The 22,966-nt window shown below is 36.3% G+C and overlaps 4 protein-coding genes across 5 annotated transcripts; 3 read left to right on the top strand and 1 right to left on the bottom strand.

Moving 5' to 3' along the window:
- The first annotated feature begins 1,991 nt into the window (after window positions 1-1,991).
- Window positions 1,992-8,280, top strand: LOC149020708 (F-box protein At5g03970-like). The gene is made up of 3 exons (XM_089146895.1): window positions 1,992-3,341; window positions 5,303-5,380; window positions 8,218-8,280. Exons 1-3 carry the CDS (start codon window positions 1,992-1,994, stop codon window positions 8,278-8,280), a joined length of 1,491 nt encoding a protein of 496 aa, XP_089003021.1.
- On the top strand, window positions 5,910-11,169 carry LOC149020709 (ultraviolet-B receptor UVR8-like). 2 transcript variants are annotated; one of them, XM_089148921.1, is made up of 6 exons: window positions 5,910-6,333; window positions 8,218-8,903; window positions 8,997-9,346; window positions 9,477-9,878; window positions 9,989-10,373; window positions 10,488-11,169. In XM_089148921.1, the coding sequence occupies exons 2-6, from the start codon at window positions 8,676-8,678 to the stop codon at window positions 10,725-10,727; spliced, it is 1,605 nt and encodes a 534-aa protein (XP_089005047.1). In that variant the 5' UTR covers window positions 5,910-6,333; window positions 8,218-8,675; the 3' UTR covers window positions 10,728-11,169. The 2 variants fall into 2 exon arrangements, with proteins under 2 accessions (XP_089005047.1, XP_089005048.1); XM_089148922.1 differs by having other exon boundaries at window positions 5,910-6,054.
- Window positions 11,170-12,579: 1,410 nt separating this feature from the next.
- LOC149020710 (serine/threonine-protein kinase AFC2-like) lies at window positions 12,580-18,125 on the top strand. Its single transcript, XM_089148923.1, has 12 exons — window positions 12,580-12,897; window positions 13,913-14,102; window positions 14,751-14,777; window positions 14,971-15,124; window positions 15,245-15,293; window positions 15,391-15,505; window positions 15,767-15,858; window positions 16,004-16,160; window positions 16,316-16,380; window positions 16,481-16,578; window positions 16,701-16,803; window positions 16,892-18,125. The coding sequence occupies exons 1-12, from the start codon at window positions 12,799-12,801 to the stop codon at window positions 17,039-17,041; spliced, it is 1,299 nt and encodes a 432-aa protein (XP_089005049.1). The 5' UTR covers window positions 12,580-12,798; the 3' UTR covers window positions 17,042-18,125.
- Window positions 18,126-19,167: 1,042 nt separating this feature from the next.
- Window positions 19,168-20,318, bottom strand: LOC149020711 (NDR1/HIN1-like protein 26). The gene has a single exon (XM_089148926.1). The coding sequence runs from the start codon at window positions 20,186-20,188 to the stop codon at window positions 19,349-19,351; it is 840 nt and encodes a 279-aa protein (XP_089005052.1). The 5' UTR covers window positions 20,189-20,318; the 3' UTR covers window positions 19,168-19,348.
- Window positions 20,319-22,966: the final 2,648 nt, after the last annotated feature.

Here is a 22,966-nt window from a genome sequence, read left to right on the forward strand (position 1 = left end):
TCAATGATGGATTTTTTTAGATTTTGAAGTCTCAATTAGTTAGTTTAAAATTTGAAAATTCCATTCAGCTTTTAATTTTTATTTTATTTTTTTTTTTCACCGGATTCATGTATGATTCAATTAAATAAACGAAAGACCGAACCCTAGTTCGAATTGAAGATATTCCTGTAAAAAGGTATTTTGTTTGTATCTAAAATTATTTTTTATTTTTATCTGTCATGTAAATGATTCTCATGCGGCCTCATATAGATAATATATCTTAAATGTGTGTTTTTTCACCAATGGTGGGTTAGTTGAGTGGTTAAAAGCCCAAACTCCTATGGATAGGTTTTGGTTCACAATAAGGGAATCAATATGGTATGGTATCGGTAATTCAGTACGGTTCGGTGCCATACCGCATTTCAAAACGTCCAAACCATAACCGTACCATATAAATTCGGTAAGGTATGAAACGGTTCGGTACGGTTTCGGTATAAAATTAGTACAACAAAAACGGAACGGTTCGATATATGGTATGGTATGAATTCGATATAAAATCATATCAATTTGCAAATAAAAGAAATTGATTAAGCCAAATAACAACCAAGGGAAACATACCCTTAAGATAGCCTGAAGGACATGAATGAGACAAAAAAATGAAGACAACATCAACTATTATGGAATTCAAAGTTGCCTACATGTTTGCATGTTATCTCCTAAACAATATAACATTTTTAAGTTTACAATATAACGAAACACCCATGTAAATTTCATACTTGAAATGCTTGGAAAATTGCAAATACAAATGAAACACTAAGCTTTATTGGCTCTTGCTGCTAGGAGGTTAATGGATATTAGGAAAATAAGGCAACTTATTTGGTGGGGAAACAAATAATAGAAATACAATCCCAAATTAGCACAAGTTGTTTAGAGATTAACTAGTTAAGATCTTCAGAAATGGAAGAATCATCTATTACAATTATAGTCCTTTAGCATCTTGATTATTCACCTATTAGGGTTTTAAGGTTAAACTAAAATTACAAAGCTAACATTAAAAACGGTATTTGGTATGGTTCAGTATTCGGACGGTATACCGTCTAAAACCATAACCGTACCGTAACCAAATTCCAAAAAATGATTTGGTACGGTATTGACACCCTTAGTTCACATCCATCCAACAACACCTTTTCCAATATTTAGAATTTAAAAACTCAATCTAATAAAATAATACTCAAAATTATATTGATGATTTCAAAAGTATAATTATAAAATACACGTATTGTACTTGTTGCTGTTGAAGAATTCAGGAGAAAAAATAATAATTTTCAAAAAATGAAATTAGAGGGTAAATTGGGGGAAGTGAAACAGTTTGATAACTACAAATTCAGTTTGAGTAGAAAACAACCTTGTGTATTTTAGGCTGAATTTTATAATTTGAAGTAAAAATTAGATAAAAAAGAAATTCAAATTAAACTCTATCTGTGTCGTACTGTATTCCGTTAAAAAAGAAACCCGCTTATTATTATATTAAAGTATCAAACAGATTATTTAATTAAAAAACTTTCTTCAGAAGATCAAGGAAGTTTTTTTTTTTTTTTTTTTAATTAAAAACTCGCGTTTCTTCACCCAACGAAAAAAAAAACTCATTTTCCCTTTTGAATTTCAATGTCTCAAAATTCTCAACTGAATTACCAAAAATAGAAAATTTGAAAAACCTTTAACAAAGAAAATCCACCATTCTACCAAAAATTTTGTTTGGAAGAGTCCATCGCGAAAAAGCAAGTCATTTGGAACAGCTTATTTAGATAATTAGATCTTCGTTCATTTTATCAATCTTAAACACTAATAGATAGAGTTTCTAATTTTCGCTTGTAGCTTAGTTTGATTTTCTTTTCATGCGATCCTGCTCTTCAGCCGATTAATTGCGACTTTTACTATCAGGGTACATTTATATTGTTCATTTCCTCAACTTCATTGTTTCTGATCGATTCTTGCTTCTCAGAGGAAGAGGGATGGGAAGAAGAAGAGTATGGAGGTATTCACGTCTTAGTAAAGTCGATGACGTCTCCTTGGAACGTTGTAGCAGCGATGATGTTCTTGAAGATATCCTCAGTCGGCTGCCGCTAAAATCAATTTTCAGATTCAAATGCGTATCAAAGAGATGGCACCAGGTTTTATCAAGTGATTATTTCCGTGTGAAAATAATCAAAAGAAACAGAATGGATCCTGGTCCCTTGTATTTCTTCCGAACACCAAGCTGGTTCTACAAAGATAGTTTGGAGAACACCAGTCAGAAACTTTCTTGGAGTTCGTTGGCAGAGGCGAAGAGTGTAACGAATTCCAGTTATCCTATTGAAGATAGAGTGAGAGTGGATCGTGATGTCATCAAGGGAGTTTTGGGTGATGATTTTGGATGCTACATCTGTTCTTCGAATGGGCTTTTACTCTGTCGTGACATCTCTGGAATTAGATCGCCGCCTTCTTCGCCTTTCAACAGGTATTTCATCTACAATCCCCTCACCAGAGTTGGTTACTCACTTCCCAATACCCGTAAGCAGAGACAACCACGGATTGCGAGAGACTGCATAGGTCTTATTGCCGGATCCAGCATTGATAGTTATGATATGGATGGATACAAAGTTGTGCGTGCAGAGGCTTCTCTATCCAAAAACAATATCATTGAGTTGGAGGTTTTCTCTTCTCACAGAGGGAAATGGCGATTATCCACCGCGACTGTAAGTTTGGATGTTCATAAGTGTTTCAAAGGTTATTCTCAACAGAATTTTGGTGTTTGTGCGATAAAAGGAGCTCTTTACTGGATGATCGGTAAACCTTTTCTTAAATACATCTTTGTGTATTATCCAGATGATGAGAAGCATAATCGTAAACTTGGTCTCATAAAGATAATTAAAGCTCCTGAAAAAAGCAACATCATTTGGCATGAGGTTGGCATGGGTGAGTCTGTCGATGGTCTACTTCAATTGGCAGTGTATAAGCGTCGTTTAACAAGAGATTCTGCCATTAATGTATGTGTTTATCATCCACAGACTTGCAGATGGATACGCAGAAGTCGATTGAAAGTACCACGCGATTTTATGCTTGGACGTAGGGGAGTAGAGCAGGTAGTGATTTCCTTGCATCCACTAAATCCAAACATTATGTTTATCCGTTGCGGTGGTTGCATCTTTGCTTGTTACATCAACACTATTCCAGTGTTAATTGAGCAATTAGAAGTTAGTTTTAAGTCTCAACTGGAGCAACTTGTTGATGTACAACCATATTTGCCCCCACCTTGGCCAATTTCTCCTCTCCCAGCTGCCCAGAAAAAACACAAATCTATGTTGGACCGTGCTGTCCGCCTGGTAAGGGTGGGGGTTAGTTCTGCATGCTGGCTGCTTAATTAATCGGTACAGTTTAGTGAGCAATTGAAGCAGGTTTTTTGGATGCACCACACTTCGCTTTTCATATGCTGAAGAAGCTATTCAGGATATGGTGTCATTGCTAGGAATCAGAAGGCACAATGATTTTCTGCTTTGGCCAAGTTTCTGGACAGCAAAGTCTTGGTTTTTTTTTTTTTTTTTTTTTTTTTTTTGGGGAAGTCGTTGGGGGGGGGGGGGGGGGCAGGGGCCCCCCCCCGCCCCGCCCCCGGGCGGGGGGGCCGCCCCCCCACCCCCCCCCCCCCCCCCCCCCCCCCCCGGGGTTTGCCCAGTTGGCCTCTCTAGGCCCAACATCTCGGGGGGGTAATTAGAAAAGCTTTGTTTTGGGCAAAGGAGAAACAATCCCCACTACCTGAGAGTAATCAGAGAAGTGACAAAGGAGAAACAATCACCCAAAGTAATCATGAGAAGTGACAACAAAGGGATAATTACCTTACTGAACAGCTCTTCACCAATCACCCAGAGTAATCACTGAGAAGTGACAACAAAGGGATAATTACCTTACTGAACAGCTCTTCACCTCATCCTGGATTGAAGATTCAGTTCATACTTTGATGATATTCTTCACCTCCAGAGCTAGTTTTCTTTATATTTCAGCAAGAGAAATGTATGGCTATATGCAAATCCAAATTATACACAACATATATTTTCATTATTGCTTTCTTTTTGGAATTTGGATTCCGTGCATATATCTTGGCTACATCATCAGTGAGTAGTTATTATATAATTTAAATATAAAGCAGAAGCCCCTAGTTCAAGGGGATTCAAACTCTAATCTCCAACATGAAAGCCTTGCTCTTTTACTAACTGAGCCACCCTTTTATTTTTTATTATTGTTGTAACAACTCAATATTGTTTTGTATGGGTCTATAATAAGAATCCTCCTCCTTCATTTGAATTCACTTGATGTGCTTGTTTTATTCAATAAGATGAAAGTAGCTAACCTAAAGCTTCATCACTACAATAATTTCCCTTCCATTTCTCTATTATTATTATGGTCAACTCGTACATAATCAAGATAAATTTTATAATTAAATTAACTAAGATGATAATTAAACCAAAAACACTATATGGATTGGATTAATGCGTCCAATGCAAGTTCAACTCTAAGGTGCTATTTTCATGTAAGCTGCTATTTTCATGTGAGGGATTTGCATCCTTGTAACCTGTTTTTAGTTCAATACGAGCATCTTTTACTAAAAAACTCTAAGGTTGACTAGATAATACAAATTTATACATGATGCAAGCACCTTTGACAACTAATACAAATTGAGTTTTAATAGAGACAATCTTGTGGAATTTAGTTTAGATTTTGTAATTATACATCACTGCTTTGAATTTTGAATTTACAACAGTTTTAATGAAATAAAACTCTATAATAATTATAAGCGGTGGAAAGTTAATGATGGATTGTATTAGAGCTGTTTGGAATGGTGGATTGTATTAGAGCTGTTTGGAATGGGAGGGGAAATAGAGTTGGAGACTTTATGGATATTTTAAAATTTGAATTTAAATTATCTTATTTTTTAAATTTAATATTAAAATAATCTTTAAAATATTAAATTGGGTAATTTTTTTTTCAAAATTATACTCTTTCTATCCTACACTAATTCTACCGAAAAAAAGAAAAAAAAATCTTATTATCAAATAAAATAGTTCTACAATATACCTATAGTTTGTTTATGAGGAAAAAAAAAGAAAATTCCATTTTCCCTCTATATTTTTTTATTTTATTTTGTGATCAATTTTCCCTCTAGATTTAAGAATCTCTAATTACTTAATTTAAAATTTAAAAATGAATTGATATAAAAGAGGCCGTTGAGGGAAGAGTCCATCAAGCATTAAGTTATGAACTCTTTAATTAAATATATTCATGTGTTATGCAGTATTCTGAACACACTCTCTTACTATTGAAAGCACAGCATTCTGAACACATTCTTCTACTATTGGAAGCTTGTCTATCGGTAAATTCTCAGCACTCACTAATACTGTATTGAGAATTTTGGAATTTTTTGAATAGATCCATGTCCAGCCATCTCCATTCTTATATATTATTACTGATGTCTTTCTTTCTTTTTGTAATACATTTTTTTTTTTATTTGATGTTCTTGAAAAGACTTTTTTTTTCTATAACTCCATGTATGGTGTTAATGGATTTCACAATTCTACCAAAAGAATGAAAAGAAAATTCGAAGAGTTTATTTTACATATGTGATTTTAGTACAATGTTGAAGATATAAAAATGAATGACCATATGTAAAGATGGAATCTAATCCCAAGATCCTATCATCACCATTGATATATCGGAATAAATTAGTCAAACTGTGAGACGTGATGGTATTCATAGATCACGAGCTATTGTGATACGTATCATCATCCACAATAATTGATAACTTAACACGTAGGCAAGTTTGAGGCGTATTTAAGAAAAGTTTAATGAGGCTCCGTAATCGATAGTTTGTTTTGTAATTGGATACGGGTTAATCTGGTAAATAAACAATATATATAGATTTATTATTTCTTATAGGTCTTGTTTACTCCTGAGTTCTGAGTGTGTTTTCCTTTTTTCTGTAAAGCTTTTGAAGACTTACGAAAATTGCAGAGTTAACGAAACACCATGGAAAAGATGAACAAGAAAGTAAGAAACTAGCATTATACTTTGAGATCCTTCGCCATCAAAATTGAAGTTTAAAGTTAGGGAGAATTCGTGTGTACAGCTTTGAAGAAATTTAATTTATTTTATGGATGGGAAAAAAATAATAATCCACGTTTTCGTGTTCACCTTCTACCTGGTGGCGTTTCTTTTTTGATCATCTTCGGATGGAGTGTTTGAAGGGATTTCTTTATATCTTAAAGATATAAGATTCATAGCGAAAGACACAAGCTAATCTCTCGGGAGATCCCTCAAGCACCCAAGGTAGATCTTCTCCCTACTTCTTCCCTGCAATAACCTTACAATTTCTCCTCTTTTTCGTAGATACGATCTTATGATCTTATGTTTTTCTTCTTTTTTTTGGATTACTTAGCAATTCGAAATTCGATGGAGTTAGTTCCATCTCAGTGAGTTTCTTTTTGTTCAATTCTTTTTTCCCCCTTTTTTGGTCTTCTATCTTACTCCTCTGTGCGTTTGGTTTAGTTTTGACAGTTCCTGTCGCCAAATCGTTCATAATACGAGTGCTACGGCGTACAAATGAATAATCCGATCAAAGTAGACTTATCTTTGGATACTTATTGCAGATCACTCTAACCTGCGTGAAGTTTTACTCGTTTACTCTTCCCACGATGGAATTTGGTTTCAATTCCTTCTATTTTACCTGGGGCAGTTTTCGTTTCATTTCTGTACCATTGGATTGTATTTGCTTCTTAGAGAATTCCATTTTTTTTTGGAGAATTAGAACCCAATAAAGTCATCCAAATGGACACCCAATGTGAGGAGAAAAACCTGATTCATATGATTAGAGAAGGTTGAAGGAAAATGATTAATCCCCTGAGCCAGCGGCTTTAATAACATTGGAATTCAGCTACCAAGAGAAGTTATTCTTTGACTAGCTTCAGTATTGGTTTGATGAAACACTGTTAAACTTTGATAATATATCTATCTGGGATCTTGGTTTATATCCTTGCAATTGGATTGAAAATGGTGATGAGAAAAAAACAGGGCAAAGGTGCTCACAGTCATTTTCAACCAGTTTATAGCCTACTTAGAGGGACAAATCATATAGGATATTTATAATTATATTCAAGGGTTCAAGGAACAATAAAAGACAATGCATGTATATCTATTTCAGCAATTGTACTTCTCTCAGCTGAATTCCTTTTATAGTATTTTCATATCAATCTATAATCATCCACAATCGCCATCCTTCATCAAGCTCTCATGGCCAATTGATCTTCAGAAAATTTTAGGTTATATTATTATTTTTCTCTTCTATGTTAGACTTAGACAGCTTATTCAGTAACAATATCTTTTTTGTTTTTCTTTTAATTGTTTATGGTGGTTTCTCTTAATTGTTATTTCTCTTCGGATCTAACATGAGTCAGCAAGGTCCCATTCTACCAAAAAAAAAAAAGCAAGGTCCCATTCTCGAGGAAAAAGCATGTATTCTATTATCTGCTTGATCCAAATTTTGGACACAGTTTAGTCTCTTGACCAAGGTTGTTCAATGTTGTCATATCTGGGTTGTGGGAAAGCTGAGATCTTTGGGATACATATCTGCCAATGACACATTTGGCATAAATTTGAAAACAGGGCAGCAGAATCTCTGAAGAACCAAAAGAATTTTGGGGTAGTTTTGTGCATAAAATGACTGACCACATAACTTCAAATACATGTAATTAGTTCAATGCCCAAGGTGGCAAGGGAGTTTCTATGAATTTTGGAATGAAGTTCTGGTTTATAGGTGACTTTTGCATTCGTATTGCTATTAAGTTGTTGTTACTTTAACCAAAATGGTAATGAAAATATAACTGGAGTTAGTTATTGAATGGTGACTTCAAATTTCTGGCAACAAAATTGTAAACTAATTCTTTCTGCTACTAATGTGTACCATTATGGCCATTCTCACATGTCAAATTCCATCAGAATGGGCCTGGGGCCCTGGTGATAAATCCTGTAGTGCATTTTAACCTTTCTGCTGACTGATCTTTCAATTTGGCTGCAAATCATGGTCAAACCCATTGCACAAATTACTGCCAATGTACCTCATTTGGAAAAAATTTACCCTGTTCCCTTTTCAATCATCAATCTTTTGCTTCTATTGACTCTGATCTTTGTTCTAATCTTTATAAAAACTCCCTACAGGTTGCAGCAGTTTATCCTGGTGCTTTGGATCTGGTTGTTCATTCTTGGCTGGGATTGAAATAACTGGAACACTATAACCAAAGTGTGTTAGTTAGAATTGATGGTGAAAATCTACATGATATCAAGTGCTTGATTATCCGATGTTCATAATCTAAGCGGAGAACTGAGAACTATTCCTTGTTGCACAAAGCGTGGAGTTGGTGTGTTTGCTGGCCATTTTACTCTGAATTAATGGAGTGATGATGAGGAATAGATGGTCACATATTAATGAAGCTTTTTGATTTCTTCTAGAGTAGTTCTTCAATCAAGTGAAAAAAAATAAACAAGGAGCTGTAGAGTTTATATGGTTTTCAAGAGTCTGGAGACGGTGGAAGGATAATTATTATACTTTTTTCATTAGTACAGAACAACCCAGACCTTTTAACCATCTAGCTCAGGCACTGCAAGCTCTGGAGTTGATGATGGATGCAAGAGGGGGTGGAACCCCATCCATACAATGTGATAACATTGTTGAACCACCAGTCAGTCCTATTATTGACCCTCCTTTGCCCGTATTTCAGCGCCAACAACGTCATTGCTTTGGAGATTCATCCCCTGGAGAATTTCCCTTGGCTGCCAACCCTTCTATCTTTCTCCATGTTCTCACAGCTTGTAACATGGACCCTCGAGATCTTGCAAGACTTGAGGCAAGTTGCTCTGCTTTTTTTATATATGAGCACAAAACACACGTTCTGCACTAGAATTGATAATGCTGCTGATTACTGTGGATGTTATTGCAGGCAACCTGTTCTTTTTTGAGGTGTCCTGCAAATTTCGAACCTCATCCTGACTTGTCCATAGCGGAGTTGGCTGCTTTGGATATGTGCCAGAAGAGAGCAATATTTAAGCCAATGACAGTGGAAGAAAGAGATCTTCTGAGGCAGAGGTGTGGGGGTTCTTGGAAGCTGGTCTTAAGGTTTCTTTTGGCTGGTGAAGTATGTAGCAGGAGGGAGAAATCACATGCAATAGCAGGCCCAGGTCATAGTATCGCTGTGACATCAAAAGGGGCAGTCTATTCATTTGGCTCTAACAACACAGGCCAGCTGGGGCATGGCACATTGGAAGATGAATGGCGGCCTCGACAAATCAGGTTCATGAATTCCTTCATACTTCAATAATCAAGTATTTCAGAAAAATGAGAAAACTATATAATTAACTCAATGGAGAGAAGTTATTCCCGGAAACACTTATTTGAACAAAATTTCATTGTTGCTTTACAGGTCTTTGCAAGGAATTCGTATCATTCAAGTGGCAGTTGGGGTTGGTAGGACAATGTTGATAAGTGATGCTGGGAGGGTTTATGCATTTGGAAAGGACTCCTTTGGAGAAACTGAAATTCCTGATGAAGGATCTAGATTTGTTATGACACCACAACCCGTTGAGTCCTTGAAGGACATATTTGTCGTTCAGGTTGCAATTGCCCATTTCTTCACAGCTGTTTTATCTAGAGATGGCAGGGTATACACAATTTCTTGGGGCAATGACACCAAGATTGGTCATCAGACTGAACGAAATGATCAAGAGCCACGTCCCCTATTAGGTCCTCTAGAAAACATTCCTGTGGTGCAAATCGCGGCTGGATATTGTTACCTTCTAGCGCTTGCTTGTCAACCTAGTGGCATGTAAGTATCTGTATCAACTAATTACTTTGCTGCCTACAAACCAAACTTGCTCACTGCTCTGCACCTTCAGATTGTTGATTGATAATCATCTTATTTCCTTGCATTATTAGGTCTGTGTACTCTGTGGGATGCGGTTTAGGGGGTAAGCTTGGTCATGGTTCGAAGACAGATGAAAAATACCCTCGATTGATTGAACAATTCCAGATTCTCAATCTACAGCCAGTGGTGGTTGCAGCTGGTGCTTGGCATGCTGCTGTAGTGGGAGAAGATGGACGAGTCTGCACTTGGGGTTGGGGGCGTTACGGATGTTTGGGTAATGGTGATGACGAATGTGTACTGGTGCCTAAAGTAGTGACAGGCTTAAGCGAGGCAAAAGCTGTCCATGTTGCCACTGGGGACTACACAACTTTTGTAGTGTGTGAAAACGGTGATGTATATTCATTTGGTTGTGGAGGTTCATCTAGTCTTGGACACAATATTGTTCCTGATGGACAGGTTTTAGTTCTTCCACTACACTGGCTATGATGTTTTAATTGAGTTCTTGCATGGAGTTTATATGCATCTGAATTGATGAGTCATGTTTGGCTGTGTTTTTATTCTGATTAATAGGGAAACAGGCTTACACCTCATATCTTTTCCCCAAAGCTGGTGTCATCGCTGAAGCAAGTGAAGGAGCGTGTTATACAAATCAGCCTCACGAATGCTGTTTACTGGAATGCCCATACATTTGCACTCACCGAAACAGGGAAGTTGTATGCATTTGGTTCAGGTACCAGAGGCCAGCTAGGTGTGGAGCTTGAAGAGAATGAGAGGGTGAATCCAGAACTTGTTAACATTGATCTCAGTTAAATATATTTGCTTCTAGTCTGCTTTCTCTGCTCCACCTAACAAGTAGTTCCTTGATGATTCATTGTTCAGATTTACTTTGTTTATAACTGTATATAGAAAAAAAGGATAATTTATGTTTACCTTTGTATATAGACAGAAGGCTATCTCTAATGTGCTCTGGACTGGTGCTCTTCTTTGTTTTCTTACTCTCGATCAATGAAACTTAACTATTCCAGCTCAAAATCTGTGGTGAAAACATTTTACTGTTTTCTTATTTTTTGGTGAGGAGTGGATGTCTATCTCAATGGGTGTCAAAATCCATCTAAAATCTGTTGTATTCTGCTAGCTAACATGGATAGAAACGAAATTGAAAGTAAGCCCTGTGTGGCAGTTTCTGATTGAGTTTTCTGGATGCCAACAATATAAGTTTAATTAAGACCAAAGTGAAGGATGTTATCAATGTTGTAATCTTATGGTTTTGTTTGGAAAAAAAAAATTAATAATAATAATTTATTAAACGGTTGGGTCTCTTTCTAATAGACACCTTTTATATAATTAATATAGATAAAGGCTTCGTTCTTGGCTCCGAGGGAATTCGAACTCTAACCTCCTATGTGGGCATTGGTTTTTTGCCAACTAAACCACCCATCGAATTAACACTTGAATTGTCAATATATGTTTTACGAGAGACTTATTTGGTAGTTAACAAATAAATGCTTTAAGGGTTACAAAAAAAAAAAATGCTTTAAGGGAAGGAATGTATTATTTAACCTTTTGATGGCATTCCTTGTTCTCCTATATATCAAGATGAGAGGGGATGGCATTCCTTGTTCTCCTATATATAAAGATGAGAGGGGTTGTTTATTATTATATAGACATTATCTTTAAATATTGTGATTAAACTCAGTGATAAAACGGATTGGTTATTAATCATTTAGTCTATCAATTGCGGAATGCACCGATGGAGGGGTTAAATGATCTTAGGGTGAAAATGCATTCAGATTCATGTGTTATTTGAGGCATTTAAGTACCTTCAAGAAAGTGCCGGTCACTATTCGCACGTTTTAATTCTACTATTTTTTCGTATTTCACTAAATGGATGTACATCTCCAAGCTTTGGATGAAGAGATCGTTCATGAAACAAGACAAATTTTCATATTTATGTTTATGTCTTATTTGACTTATATGATTCCATGATAATATATTTCCAACAATTGAAATCTAAACATGGAACTTAATCATTAAAAATTAATAAAAAAAACTTATAAGGGTTGTTCAGTCGATAAATAATCAATACTTTTACATTAGAAGTTAGAATTTGAATATCCTTGAAGTCATGGGGAAACCTAAAAGTCTAATACCAATATCAAACAAATTGTCGGACAAAAAAACGAAACAGATTACATCGGTTACGAGTCACGAGTCAGCCCTTTATAATTTTTTTTTTTGGTTTGGCCTGTATAAATTAGCTAGGAGGGATATCCATTAGAATCGTCTGGATTCCTAACGAGTAATGGTAGATAGATATTGTATTGGTCAATAAAAAATGATTTTTTAATAAAATATTTTATTTGTCAAAAAAAAAAAAAAAAAAAATTAAGTTTAGCATGGAGTCCAGAGCTGCATAAAATCGTGCAAGTTGTTTTTAATTGTGAACTAAAGCAAATCATTACTTTTCGCCTTATGGACGGTCAGATCTTCCCAAGGATCTTAGTCGATCACAGAAATACACTACGATCTGTTGACGATGTGCTGCTCTCACGTAAGATCGGTTGCACACTATCATTACTATAACGTATATAATATAAAAGAAAAGCAACTCAACCGTGGTTAAAAAGGCTAACGAGGGTTACATAGAAAGAGTAAAGTTGTGGAGGCCGACAAACTAGGGTTAGAAAACGAATCGAGAAGTCACGTTACAAATTCATAACTGGAATTGCAATCTTAAGCCCGTCACGCATTGTTTAGCGATTTTGGGTATTAGGGTTTCGTATTTCTTTTTCTGCGGAAGAACAAAGCTATCTCGAGTCAAAACATTCTTCGTTTTGGTTCCTCGAAGACAATCGATCTATTGTCTACTATCTACACAACCATGGAGATGGAGTGCCTGACGGAGTTTCCTCACACACACATGGATCGCCGACCCAGAAAAAGGCCGAGGCTTGCTTGGGACGTCGTGCAGGCACCGAAGGTAGATCTTGTTTCTCTCTGATATCTTAAATTTGTTGTTCCTATGTTTTTTTCCCAGCTAGATCTTTTCAGATTCGTTTTCCTATGTGTGATCTGGTAAGGTTCATCTCTCTATCTTCGATATGTAGTATGGTTTCTCTTTCTCTTTCTTTTACCGGTCAGATGTTGTGAGGTTTGTTTTCTCTGTTTGATCTTGCATAACCATGATTCCGAAATGTATATATATTTTTTTCTCCTTTTGATTTTGTAAGATCGGAAGGTTATAACAGGTTTGATTGGTGTTTCCTCGCATCCTTTCTGGTTTGGTTGTATGTACTGTTTTTTTTTCTTCCCTTCTTTCCACGGATTTAATATTCACTCTTCTTACAATTGTTTTTGGTACATCTTTAATTGAGTTTCCACGGATTTGGTTTTCGGTCCCGTTATATTTTTTTTTATGTAGCTTTTTTCGGTATATGTATGATTTTTCCGTGGTATTTGTCAAGATCTGAACCCGAACGATTAGGCCAGATCATGTCATGGCTATTTTTTTCTTCTTCTTTCTATTATGGATTTAAAAGATAAAATAAAATCTCGAACATGCTTACCTTGTAGGTCGACTTCTTTTTATAAAGAATAGTTTGGTTATTAGTAGGTTACTATAAATTCCTTTTGATTGTAGATCTTTTTCTGACGGAATTAGTTTATAGTTTTTGACTGTTTATCAGCAGATTATTGAGACTTTTTTTTTTAATCAATGATTTATGTTTAAAGTTCTTTATATCTTATACAAACTACAATTATTTTTTGTATCTCTTTTTGTTTGCAAAAAAATCTTGCATTGTTTTTCGGCATCCTATCGTCCTTTACTTGTTCTGTTATGTGGTAAGCCCCTTCGTTATTTTCTTGCAAGGTTCTTTTGGTATGCTTTATGATATGTTGTCCATGAAATAACTGATGTTAAAAGAGAATAATGGAAGTAAGGGTGAAGTTTTTAATTATGTTTGTGTGGAATATGAATGGATGGCTGTGTGTAGGCCCAGCCAGGAATATATTGTGGCCAAGAGGTTGGAAATCTGACAAGCTATGCACCTTCAAGGGCACCCTCAGACCATACTAGTTCTCTATTTGTAAAGGGAGTTGCTCGAAATGGTTCTCCCCCATGGCGAGATGATGACAAAGATGGACATTACATTTTTGCGCTTGGAGAAAATTTAACTTCTCGCTGTAATTACACTTGATCACCATTAAAACAATATATTTATTTGTGTATGCAGATTCGAGTAAAATTGTTTTCTATTTCTTTCATTCTAGTTTTCATGTTTTACAAATCCTTTAATGGTTTAGTAGTAGTAAGATAATCCCAGCCACAACGGTCTTTTTTAATTTATTTATGATTTATGAATTGTATATTTGAATTTCAGCTAATTAATCATCTTAGAAAGATTTACAAAATGGTTTTCACATGAAATTAAAGGTTATTGGTTTTGTTGTTTCATTTTCAGTGTTACAGAAGTGTTTTAGCAATTTTTGTAGACATTGCAGTACTTCTTTTATTCTCAAATTTACAGATTTGAATTATGATTTCTTGCTTTTACCTTGTACCCTATCTTTTAGAGTTGAGTTTGCACATGTTCACATGCATGCGCCAGTATGCACCAATTGTACTCACCTGGTTGAGCATTTTATATCAAGCTTTTTCAAATTGACGGACTAGAGTTTTATATATCAATTATTTGGTCTTGTCTATGGTTCACACTTCAAGCTTTTACCAATATTATTTACCTTTTCTGGAAACTGTTCAGATCTCTGATTACAAATTGTCATTCATATTTTCTGACATTTTTGTTTTCTTCATTTCTTGTGTTCATGCAGATCGGATTCACGGAAAAATGGGTGAAGGTATGTTTTAGTCGACTCTTTTCCTGATTTCTGCCAACCCAATATCCGGGGAGGGTCTTTATATGAATGTTCTCCTTTGACATTGAGTTATTCAGACTCTGGCATAGCTTTTCAAATTCTATTCTAACTTTTCAGTATTTTATAATTTTCTCATATGTTCTGAAATTTGAAGTTTTTGTTTTTTCTTTTCCAGGGACCTTTGGACAGGTCTTAGAATGCTGGGATAGAGAGAGGAAAGAAATGGTTGCTATTAAAGTTATTCGTGGTATAAAGAAATATAGGGAAGCAGCCATGATAGAAATTGAAGTCCTTCAACAGCTTGGTAAACATGATAAAGGAGGCAATCGGTAAGTTTTGTATGTTTATTTTTTATTGCTTTCCATAGATGCTTTCTTGCCGATGGTTGGCACAATCTTAGATTTTAAGGTAGATTTCTGCTGGTGGTTAAGTTGGTTTATTCTTTGCAGTTGTGTGCAAATACGGAACTGGTTTGACTATCGTAACCATATCTGTATTGTAAGTATATGATTGATTTGTGATGGCTTGTTTTCCCCAATTTCACAAGTTTTTTGGGGGTTAAGACATTGTGGGTGGATTTAAATGGTTTTAACAGGTCTTTGAGAAGCTTGGACCAAGCTTATACGATTTTCTACGGAAAAACAATTATCGCTCATTTCCCATTGATCTAGTCCGTGAGCTTGGCAGACAACTATTGGAATGTGTAGCATGTGTGTAGACATTACTTTTACTCGTTTCTTCTGTTATTTTAAAGTTGGATAACACTTCTTTGCTACTTGATGCTTTTTTTATTTCTCTGAACTGTGGTTAGTGGATTCAGGAGTTAATTCTTGTTGATTCCTTGGTTCAATTTATAGCTGGCAGGCGATGCCACCCTTTTTCTTTTTCTTTTTTATTTTTATTTATTTCTCTTTTATTGATGAGATTGTTTATTTTATTGTGCGAACTAACAATCATGTTAATATTTGCAGTCATGCATGATTTGCGTCTTATACATACGGACTTAAAGCCGGAGAACATACTACTAGTCTCTTCAGATTATATTAAAGTTCCTGATTATAAGGTATTGCAAAATTTCTGTTCTTCGTTTCTTGTGCAAATTAATATTCATGCCTTTTTTTTAACCTCCTATCTTTTCAGTGTCAAATCTCCCCACCCTTTCTATGCTGGTTTGTGTACCTCTGGTATTAAATCATACCCTGTTGCAGGTTTCATCTCGGTCACCTAAAGATGGCTCTTATTTTAAAAGGTTGCCAAAGTCAAGTGCCATTAAGGTGATTGATTTTGGCAGCACTACATATGAGCATCAAGATCATAGCTACATTGTGTCGACGAGACATTACCGTGCACCCGAGGTCATTCTTGGTATGCTGTTACTTACGATTGTCTACCGAAGTGGCATTATTTAATTAATCAACTATGGATTATTTTTTAAAGTTAGCCTGATACGTGTGCAAATAATTAGTTGGTTTGTATATAATCTCTATGTTAAATGTTTCTTTGCATGTGTTTGTTTTCAGGCCTTGGTTGGAGCTATCCATGTGATATTTGGAGTGTGGGGTGCATTTTGGTTGAACTCTGTTCGGTAAGTTTTCACCCCACCTTAATTCCCTTTCTGCTGATGTTTTTGTTGTCTCTGTGGTTCTGGTTGGTTATTGTTTGCCCACCTTGCTTTATTTGTTCAGGGGGAAGCCCTGTTTCAGACGCATGAAAACTTGGAGCACTTAGCCATGATGGAGAGAGTATTAGGTCCAATTCCACAGCATATGTTGAGAAGAGTAGAGTGCGTGTTCTCTCTGGACTTTAGTTATATTGAAGAAATTTATTTATAGCTTTTTATTGTTTTTTCAAATAAATGCTGATGTTAATTTTATTTTTATTGAAATTTTGGTTTACTATGAATAGTCGTCATGCGGAGAAGTATGTTAGAAGAGGTAGATTAGATTGGCCTGAAGCTGCAACCTCAAGAGAGAGCATTAAGGCTGTTCTTAAGCTTCCACGTCTCCAGGTAAGGGGTTCTTTTTTGAAGTCTCATAACTGTTACTCTGCGATGGTTTTTGGTTTTGTCGTTCTAAATTGGCCGATGTTCTTGCCAGAACCTTATAATGCAGCATGTAGACCACTCAGCAGGTGAAGCCATAGATTTGTTGCAAGGTCTCCTTCGGTATGAACCTGTGGATCGCTTGACTGCCCATGAGGCTCTCAGACATCCTTTCTTCACGAGGGACCATCACAGGAGGTCTTGAATTTTTTGTTAAATCTTTTGTTTTGGGTGGGTGCGGATGATGATGTAGAAATTGGTGGCACATCCCATCTGCAAATTAGTGAAGTGGATGGTGGATTGCTACGAAAGCTGTATATAGTCCTCGATTCTTCTGTACCCTTGAAAAAAAATGTGGCCTTCCTCTTTATACACGATGAAGTTATTAATTTATAGTGACCGCCCCCAACCCAACCCAACCCAACTGGAAAAAACGCTATCTTGCACTCTCATCCGCGATGCATTTTCATTTGCAGAAGATCAATTAGCAAGGATAAATCCTGTTCTTATCTAGAAATGGGGTCTTAGGTGGTCGCAATTCACGGAAGGTCTGTTAGCGTTTTAACATTTGTGTTGAAGGTAATAATTGTTGCTCTTCACATAGTCAAAGAAAGTAGTCTGAAAGTTGGTGATAAAAATTCCGTGTGTTTTCATTTTTTATCTAATCGACGCTAACATCGATATGTATAGAATAAAGCATGGGAGAGCGTCATCAGTAAAATTTCCCGTGGTTGTTCTAAGTTGATGCTAATAGGTCATCCTTCCCGATTACATCTTGTGGCTAGGCATAGTTTTGATTTAGCTTCTGGAGGTTTGTTTGTCGGTCCATTAGTGGATGGTTGGAAATTCAATCTATATTTAGTCGACACTTTCACTTTTTTTCTTCTTATTGGGAAGTCCATATGTAGTCGACACTTTTTTTCTTCTCTTTATAAAATAAACCTTGCGTTTCAATCTTGGGCTCTTCCAGTTCCCGAGATAATTACTTAAATTTCAGTAATGACAGTGAGATCCGTTTTGGTCTCCCATTACAAACCCACTTACCAAATCCTCAAATTCTTCATACTAATAAAGACGAACTACTCAAACTGGCAAGTCGATTTTTTTTTTTGGTAAGGTCAAGTCAAAATTTCTGAAGTCGAAAGAAGATGGGAAGACTTGAATGAAATCGAAAAGAGACAGGAAGACTTGAATGAAGACTCTTTGGTGCTTGTGCTTGAAAGGGTGGGCCTGGATCCTTTAGTCTGTAAATCATGGCACAGAGGCACTCTCAAAGTCTCAACCCCCAGTGCTGGACTAATCTGGATCTTGCATCAAGTATCTTCATGCGTCTACATGGTTACAATTCTCAAAAGAACAACGCATGATGAATTCTCTGACTTCATGATGAATTTCTTCAAATTTGTTGCGGAAAGAAGTTGGGATAATGTCATTTAACAGTCTAAACGACATTTGCATAATTTGTATTTCAAATTTTTAAGGAAATAAATAAAAATAAGGGCATTTAAGTCGTTCTAATCATTATCGTGTGGATAACTTGTAATTTTGACAATTGGTGCTCTGTAATTTGGACGGACGAACGAGATCAAACCCGGCAGAACGAAATTATACCCGGGTGAAAAATTCAGATCGGAAACAGATATCACCCACGAAACGGAATTTGTAGATTTAGGGTAAGGGGTGAAATCCGGAGTTTCAAAAAGCACAGCACACACAAAAACGCGATCAAAAGATTTTTAGGATGAATCCATATTTCATCCCACCAAACATCTAATTTATAATTATAACCCTAGATGAATCTATAGATTGAAATCTAGATATTTCCTCATGTAACCAAACAGGCCCTTAGACAATAATAGTAGATAGTTATTACTCTTACTCCAATTATAGGGTTCACATCCCACTACAATTCTCACTTTTTGCAATTCCATGTAATTTATATATTATGACACATTGCAGTGAATAATCCAACGGCTATAATCAAGACCTAAAAAAATTGAGTCTAATGAATTCTTAGAATTTATCTGAATTTTGTTTCACGGTTTAATTTTAGAGATTTAATAGATTTAATTGTTAATTTCAAATTCTGAAAATTGAATTGTAAGTTGTAATCCCATTAGAATACATATCGTAGTAGCAATTAGAAGAGTTGAATGTTAGAATAGAATGTGTTAACGTGGAGCCCCAACAAGACGTCGTTCTTGTCATCTTCATTTTAGTCGAAACCCAGATTGTTAACGCCGATATGTCAAAAGACTCAAGGTTTAATTATCCGTAGGAGACAAGAGTTCAGTTAATCTCGTTTGTTCAATCGAATTCATTTACATACAAAGACTTTTGGAATTTCAAAAAATGGATTTTAAGAGTATGAAATGGCTATATCCACCATCAATTCCCTACTATACCTTTCCGTGATGGATCTGTTCTTTTTTTTTTGGTCAACGTGATGGATCTGTTCTGTTCTGCAACAAAATGAACAATTGATGATGTTGTTGAGTTGGTTTCAACGATCTCAACGCTTCGTTCTGCATTTGTGCTCTACCAAAACTCCACTAGGAGGACCAGTCGTAACAATAATACATTTACTGTACAACCAATACGAATAATGGAAGAAACTCCCAAAATTAGATCGAGATCGAAATGAACCCTGGAGGTTGAAAACAACCCCATTTCCACCCATCTGTTTCTTCAGTGTCTCTGATACATCTATGGGGAGAGAAACTTGGCTGGATATCATCTCCACATAGCGCAGCCTCGTCTCTGTGCTTGACATGGAAAAAGGATCGATGGCTCGGGTGGAGATTAGGGTGTCTTCGTAGAAGAGCTGAAGAACAATGAAGCTGAAATCCACACTCACCTTCTTGTTTGGATTTGTGAAATTGGTGAGGATAGTGATATCGGCATTGAGCAAAGATCCTGTATCTATGTAAGCTGCATTGAGAGTTACGCTTGAGACTTCGAAACGAGGGCTTCGAGGCTTGAACGCGAGATACACAACCAGAACTACTAAACCTGCAAGTATGACGATGACCCAGAAAATCGCACAGCAGATTATACCGAACCAGGTGGTGAGCCATGTGATGGGCTTGGTTTTACGAGCGTGATGAATCTTATAAGGACCTGATACTCCTCCGTGGCGAGGTGGGTATAGCTGTTGTGCCTGCGGAGGCTGCGTAGATGGGAAATGCGGTGGCGGTTGCTGCTGCTGTGGCCTTGGGCCAGAGTGAGGACTGTGATCATGGCGAACACCTGAAAGGTCAGAGTCAGGACTGTGATCATGGCGAGCACCTGAAAGGTCAGAGTGATGCCTGTGCTCATGGCGAGCACCGGACATGGGAAATGAAGAAGACATGGATGGGTAAGATTTGTATCATTTGATGAGGAACGAAACAGAGAGATAAAGAACAGAGGATGGGTTATCAGTTAGCATTTTGCAATCCAGTATGAAGAAGCTGAAGCTTTTCATGACGCTTGGTGTAAAGGAAAACTGATGGCTAAGTAAAGAATCAAACTTGCTGGTTTTAATTGCGAGGCAAGTTTGGCATAGCCCGCCAAATAGCAGAAAACAGAAAAGGCCCAAACAGAATTTTTTATTCCATCGCCTTCCAAATTTGTTTTCTTGGGTACACTTTTCCTTCTTTATGAGGTTTGAAGATTGATCCTTCTTCCTTCTGCTTTCAGATCCCCTGAATGATCTCTCGAATCCTGGGTGTCGAACAAGTGTAAAGCCGTCACACACCTTTAGTTATGCCCATCCGGATTCTAGACTAATACATTTGAAGGGGGACAAAACAGAGGCCAAAAGTGAAGCTTAGGTAGCTTTTCCATTGTCCAGTAAGATCTCTCTTTATGGGTCTTGGTTGAAATTGCAAATTTCATTCGCTCACTCTGGTATTACCAGATCCCATGTAACATTAACACTTCCATATGGGCGTGTGAGCAAACTGTGAAGCTTTCCTAAGCCCAGATACGATTGGAGAACTGATATTGCTGTGTTTAAGTTTTGTTTTAAGCTCATAGGATTGACCCAAATTCACTGGCTGTGACCAAGTGATTCCAGCTCTTGATAATATGCTAATGCTAATAGCTTCCTTGTACTAGGTTGGGTTTCTAGTTCAACACATCAGAATTCTGGTATCCTGCTTTGTATATTTCTCCTTTTACTTTGTCTCTTGGGAGCTTCTGAAGTAGAGATGTCTCTTGTGTGGTGTGTGAATATTTGAATCACCTACTTCTCAAATATTGCGGTTGATTACGCCAAGGACTGTTTTGGCACCTGCTGCATTCCACTGGTAATAGAGAATTACGATTTTGACCAAACTGGCTAACTCAGAATTTGTCAGATGCATATTTTATTTATTCTAGGTTAAAAGGTAGGCATCCCTCGGTGACTGTTGGTTATCTTTCAATATCAGAATCTATTGACATTACTGTTTACCCTAATTAACAAGAAAAAAATCTACTAATAAGGCATCAGATAAGGGGACGAGCCAATTAGGGCCAACCTAACAATCTGTGATGTGTGACTCATTAGCCTACAAGTTGGGTAAGGATCTCAAAAGATTTGCACCCAAGGAAAAAAGATGAGACTGCATTTCCTCTAACATCTAATGAGATTTGATGACCCAATGGTCTTACCAAAGCCATTATAGGGCTCCTATATGATTCTGTTAGGAGGGAATTGAAAGAAGTAGATTCCATTTTCATGGAGTCTGACTCAGGTTCTCGTATAGCTTTTAGTCATATAATCTACCTCTTTCGAATGCTATCTGTATGAGAATGATTTAATTTTGAACAGGAACTTGAATTGTAGGCACTTCTGTCTGTATATTCCTCCAAATTGCAGATAGAAATTAGAAGAACCCGCCTTCCAAAAACTCTAGATTTATTAATGTCTTGTTTACCAAAGAAAAAAGATCTATTAGTGTCTTCACGTTAAAACTACTCAAATCTGATATAAGATCATTGTTTTCCTCTCGTGCCCTCTCTCTCTCTTTCTACAGTTGGTCAAGGATTCAAATTAAGCCCTTGTTCAGAAGGCAACAAGTTCTGATAATGCCAGAGAGCAATGATCTTGATCAGTTTGTCTCGTTGTGTACTTGATGGATATTACTCATCGAAGATAGAACTTGATCGTTCAAGCCCACCTTCCTTGACTTCAGTTAGTTCTTAATTGGGCAGTATAGTAATAGGAAACCAACAGCCAACCTCGACCTATCTCAGTTTTTTTAATGCCCAGCATGCCCATGTTAATGCATGACCAACTCTTCCATTTATTCACACTTTTTCTTAGGAAGAATTTCTGTTATACAGAAAATAGTGGCATATGGAGGTCAATGAGATCTACTCTGTTATGCAAAACGACCCAGATTGCATTAGAGAGTAAATTACTGGGTTTCAGGCTAAATTTTTTGCATAAAGCCAATTTAGACCATTTCTAATGTATCCAATGTGTTTCTACATCTCTCTTCCACTTGCACAAGTTAGATATAATCGGAAGATATCTATCCTCTTGACTGAGTAGTCTAAGACTCAGTCAAGAAAGTTCACTTATCATTGTCCAAGTAAGTATCAAAATTTATGATACAATCTAAAAATCATCGTTTTCGTTTGACTATCTTCATGAAGTAGAAAGAGTTGTATAAATCATGAATATATCTTCTAATTTTTTATTTAACATAAGTGTTTCTAGAGATGTGGAATGACAGGCATTTGACTATATTATGAACATGAATATACCAGAAAATTAAATCTCTAAATTTAATCTAGAAGGGAAGTTAATTTATTCCAAGAATGCGTATCAAATAATATTCTTCTTCAGAAAAAGAAAAAAGAAAATCTTATTCTTCAAAATAAATACAAGGAACGAAATTGAATTTTTAAGGCATTGAGCATCAAGCATGGAACATCCCAGGATGACATGGCGTTGACAAATGATTGCTTCCCTTCTAATTGCAGAATTTCAATTTGCTGTAACCAATCAATTAAATTTCGAAGCGCTGCTCAAGAATCAAGACCTACTTATTCTTCAAGACTCTTAAAACGGTAGCTCTAACTTATTATAGCTCTTTTTTCGACAATTCCAGCTGATAAACAAGATCAAGAATTGATATTAAAAAAGCAAGAATTG

This window comes from Hakea prostrata, chromosome 3 (assembly GCF_041222555.1).
Source record: "Hakea prostrata isolate BN-2017 chromosome 3, UWA_Hpros_2, whole genome shotgun sequence".
NCBI lineage: Eukaryota > Viridiplantae > Streptophyta > Magnoliopsida > Proteales > Proteaceae > Hakea > Hakea prostrata.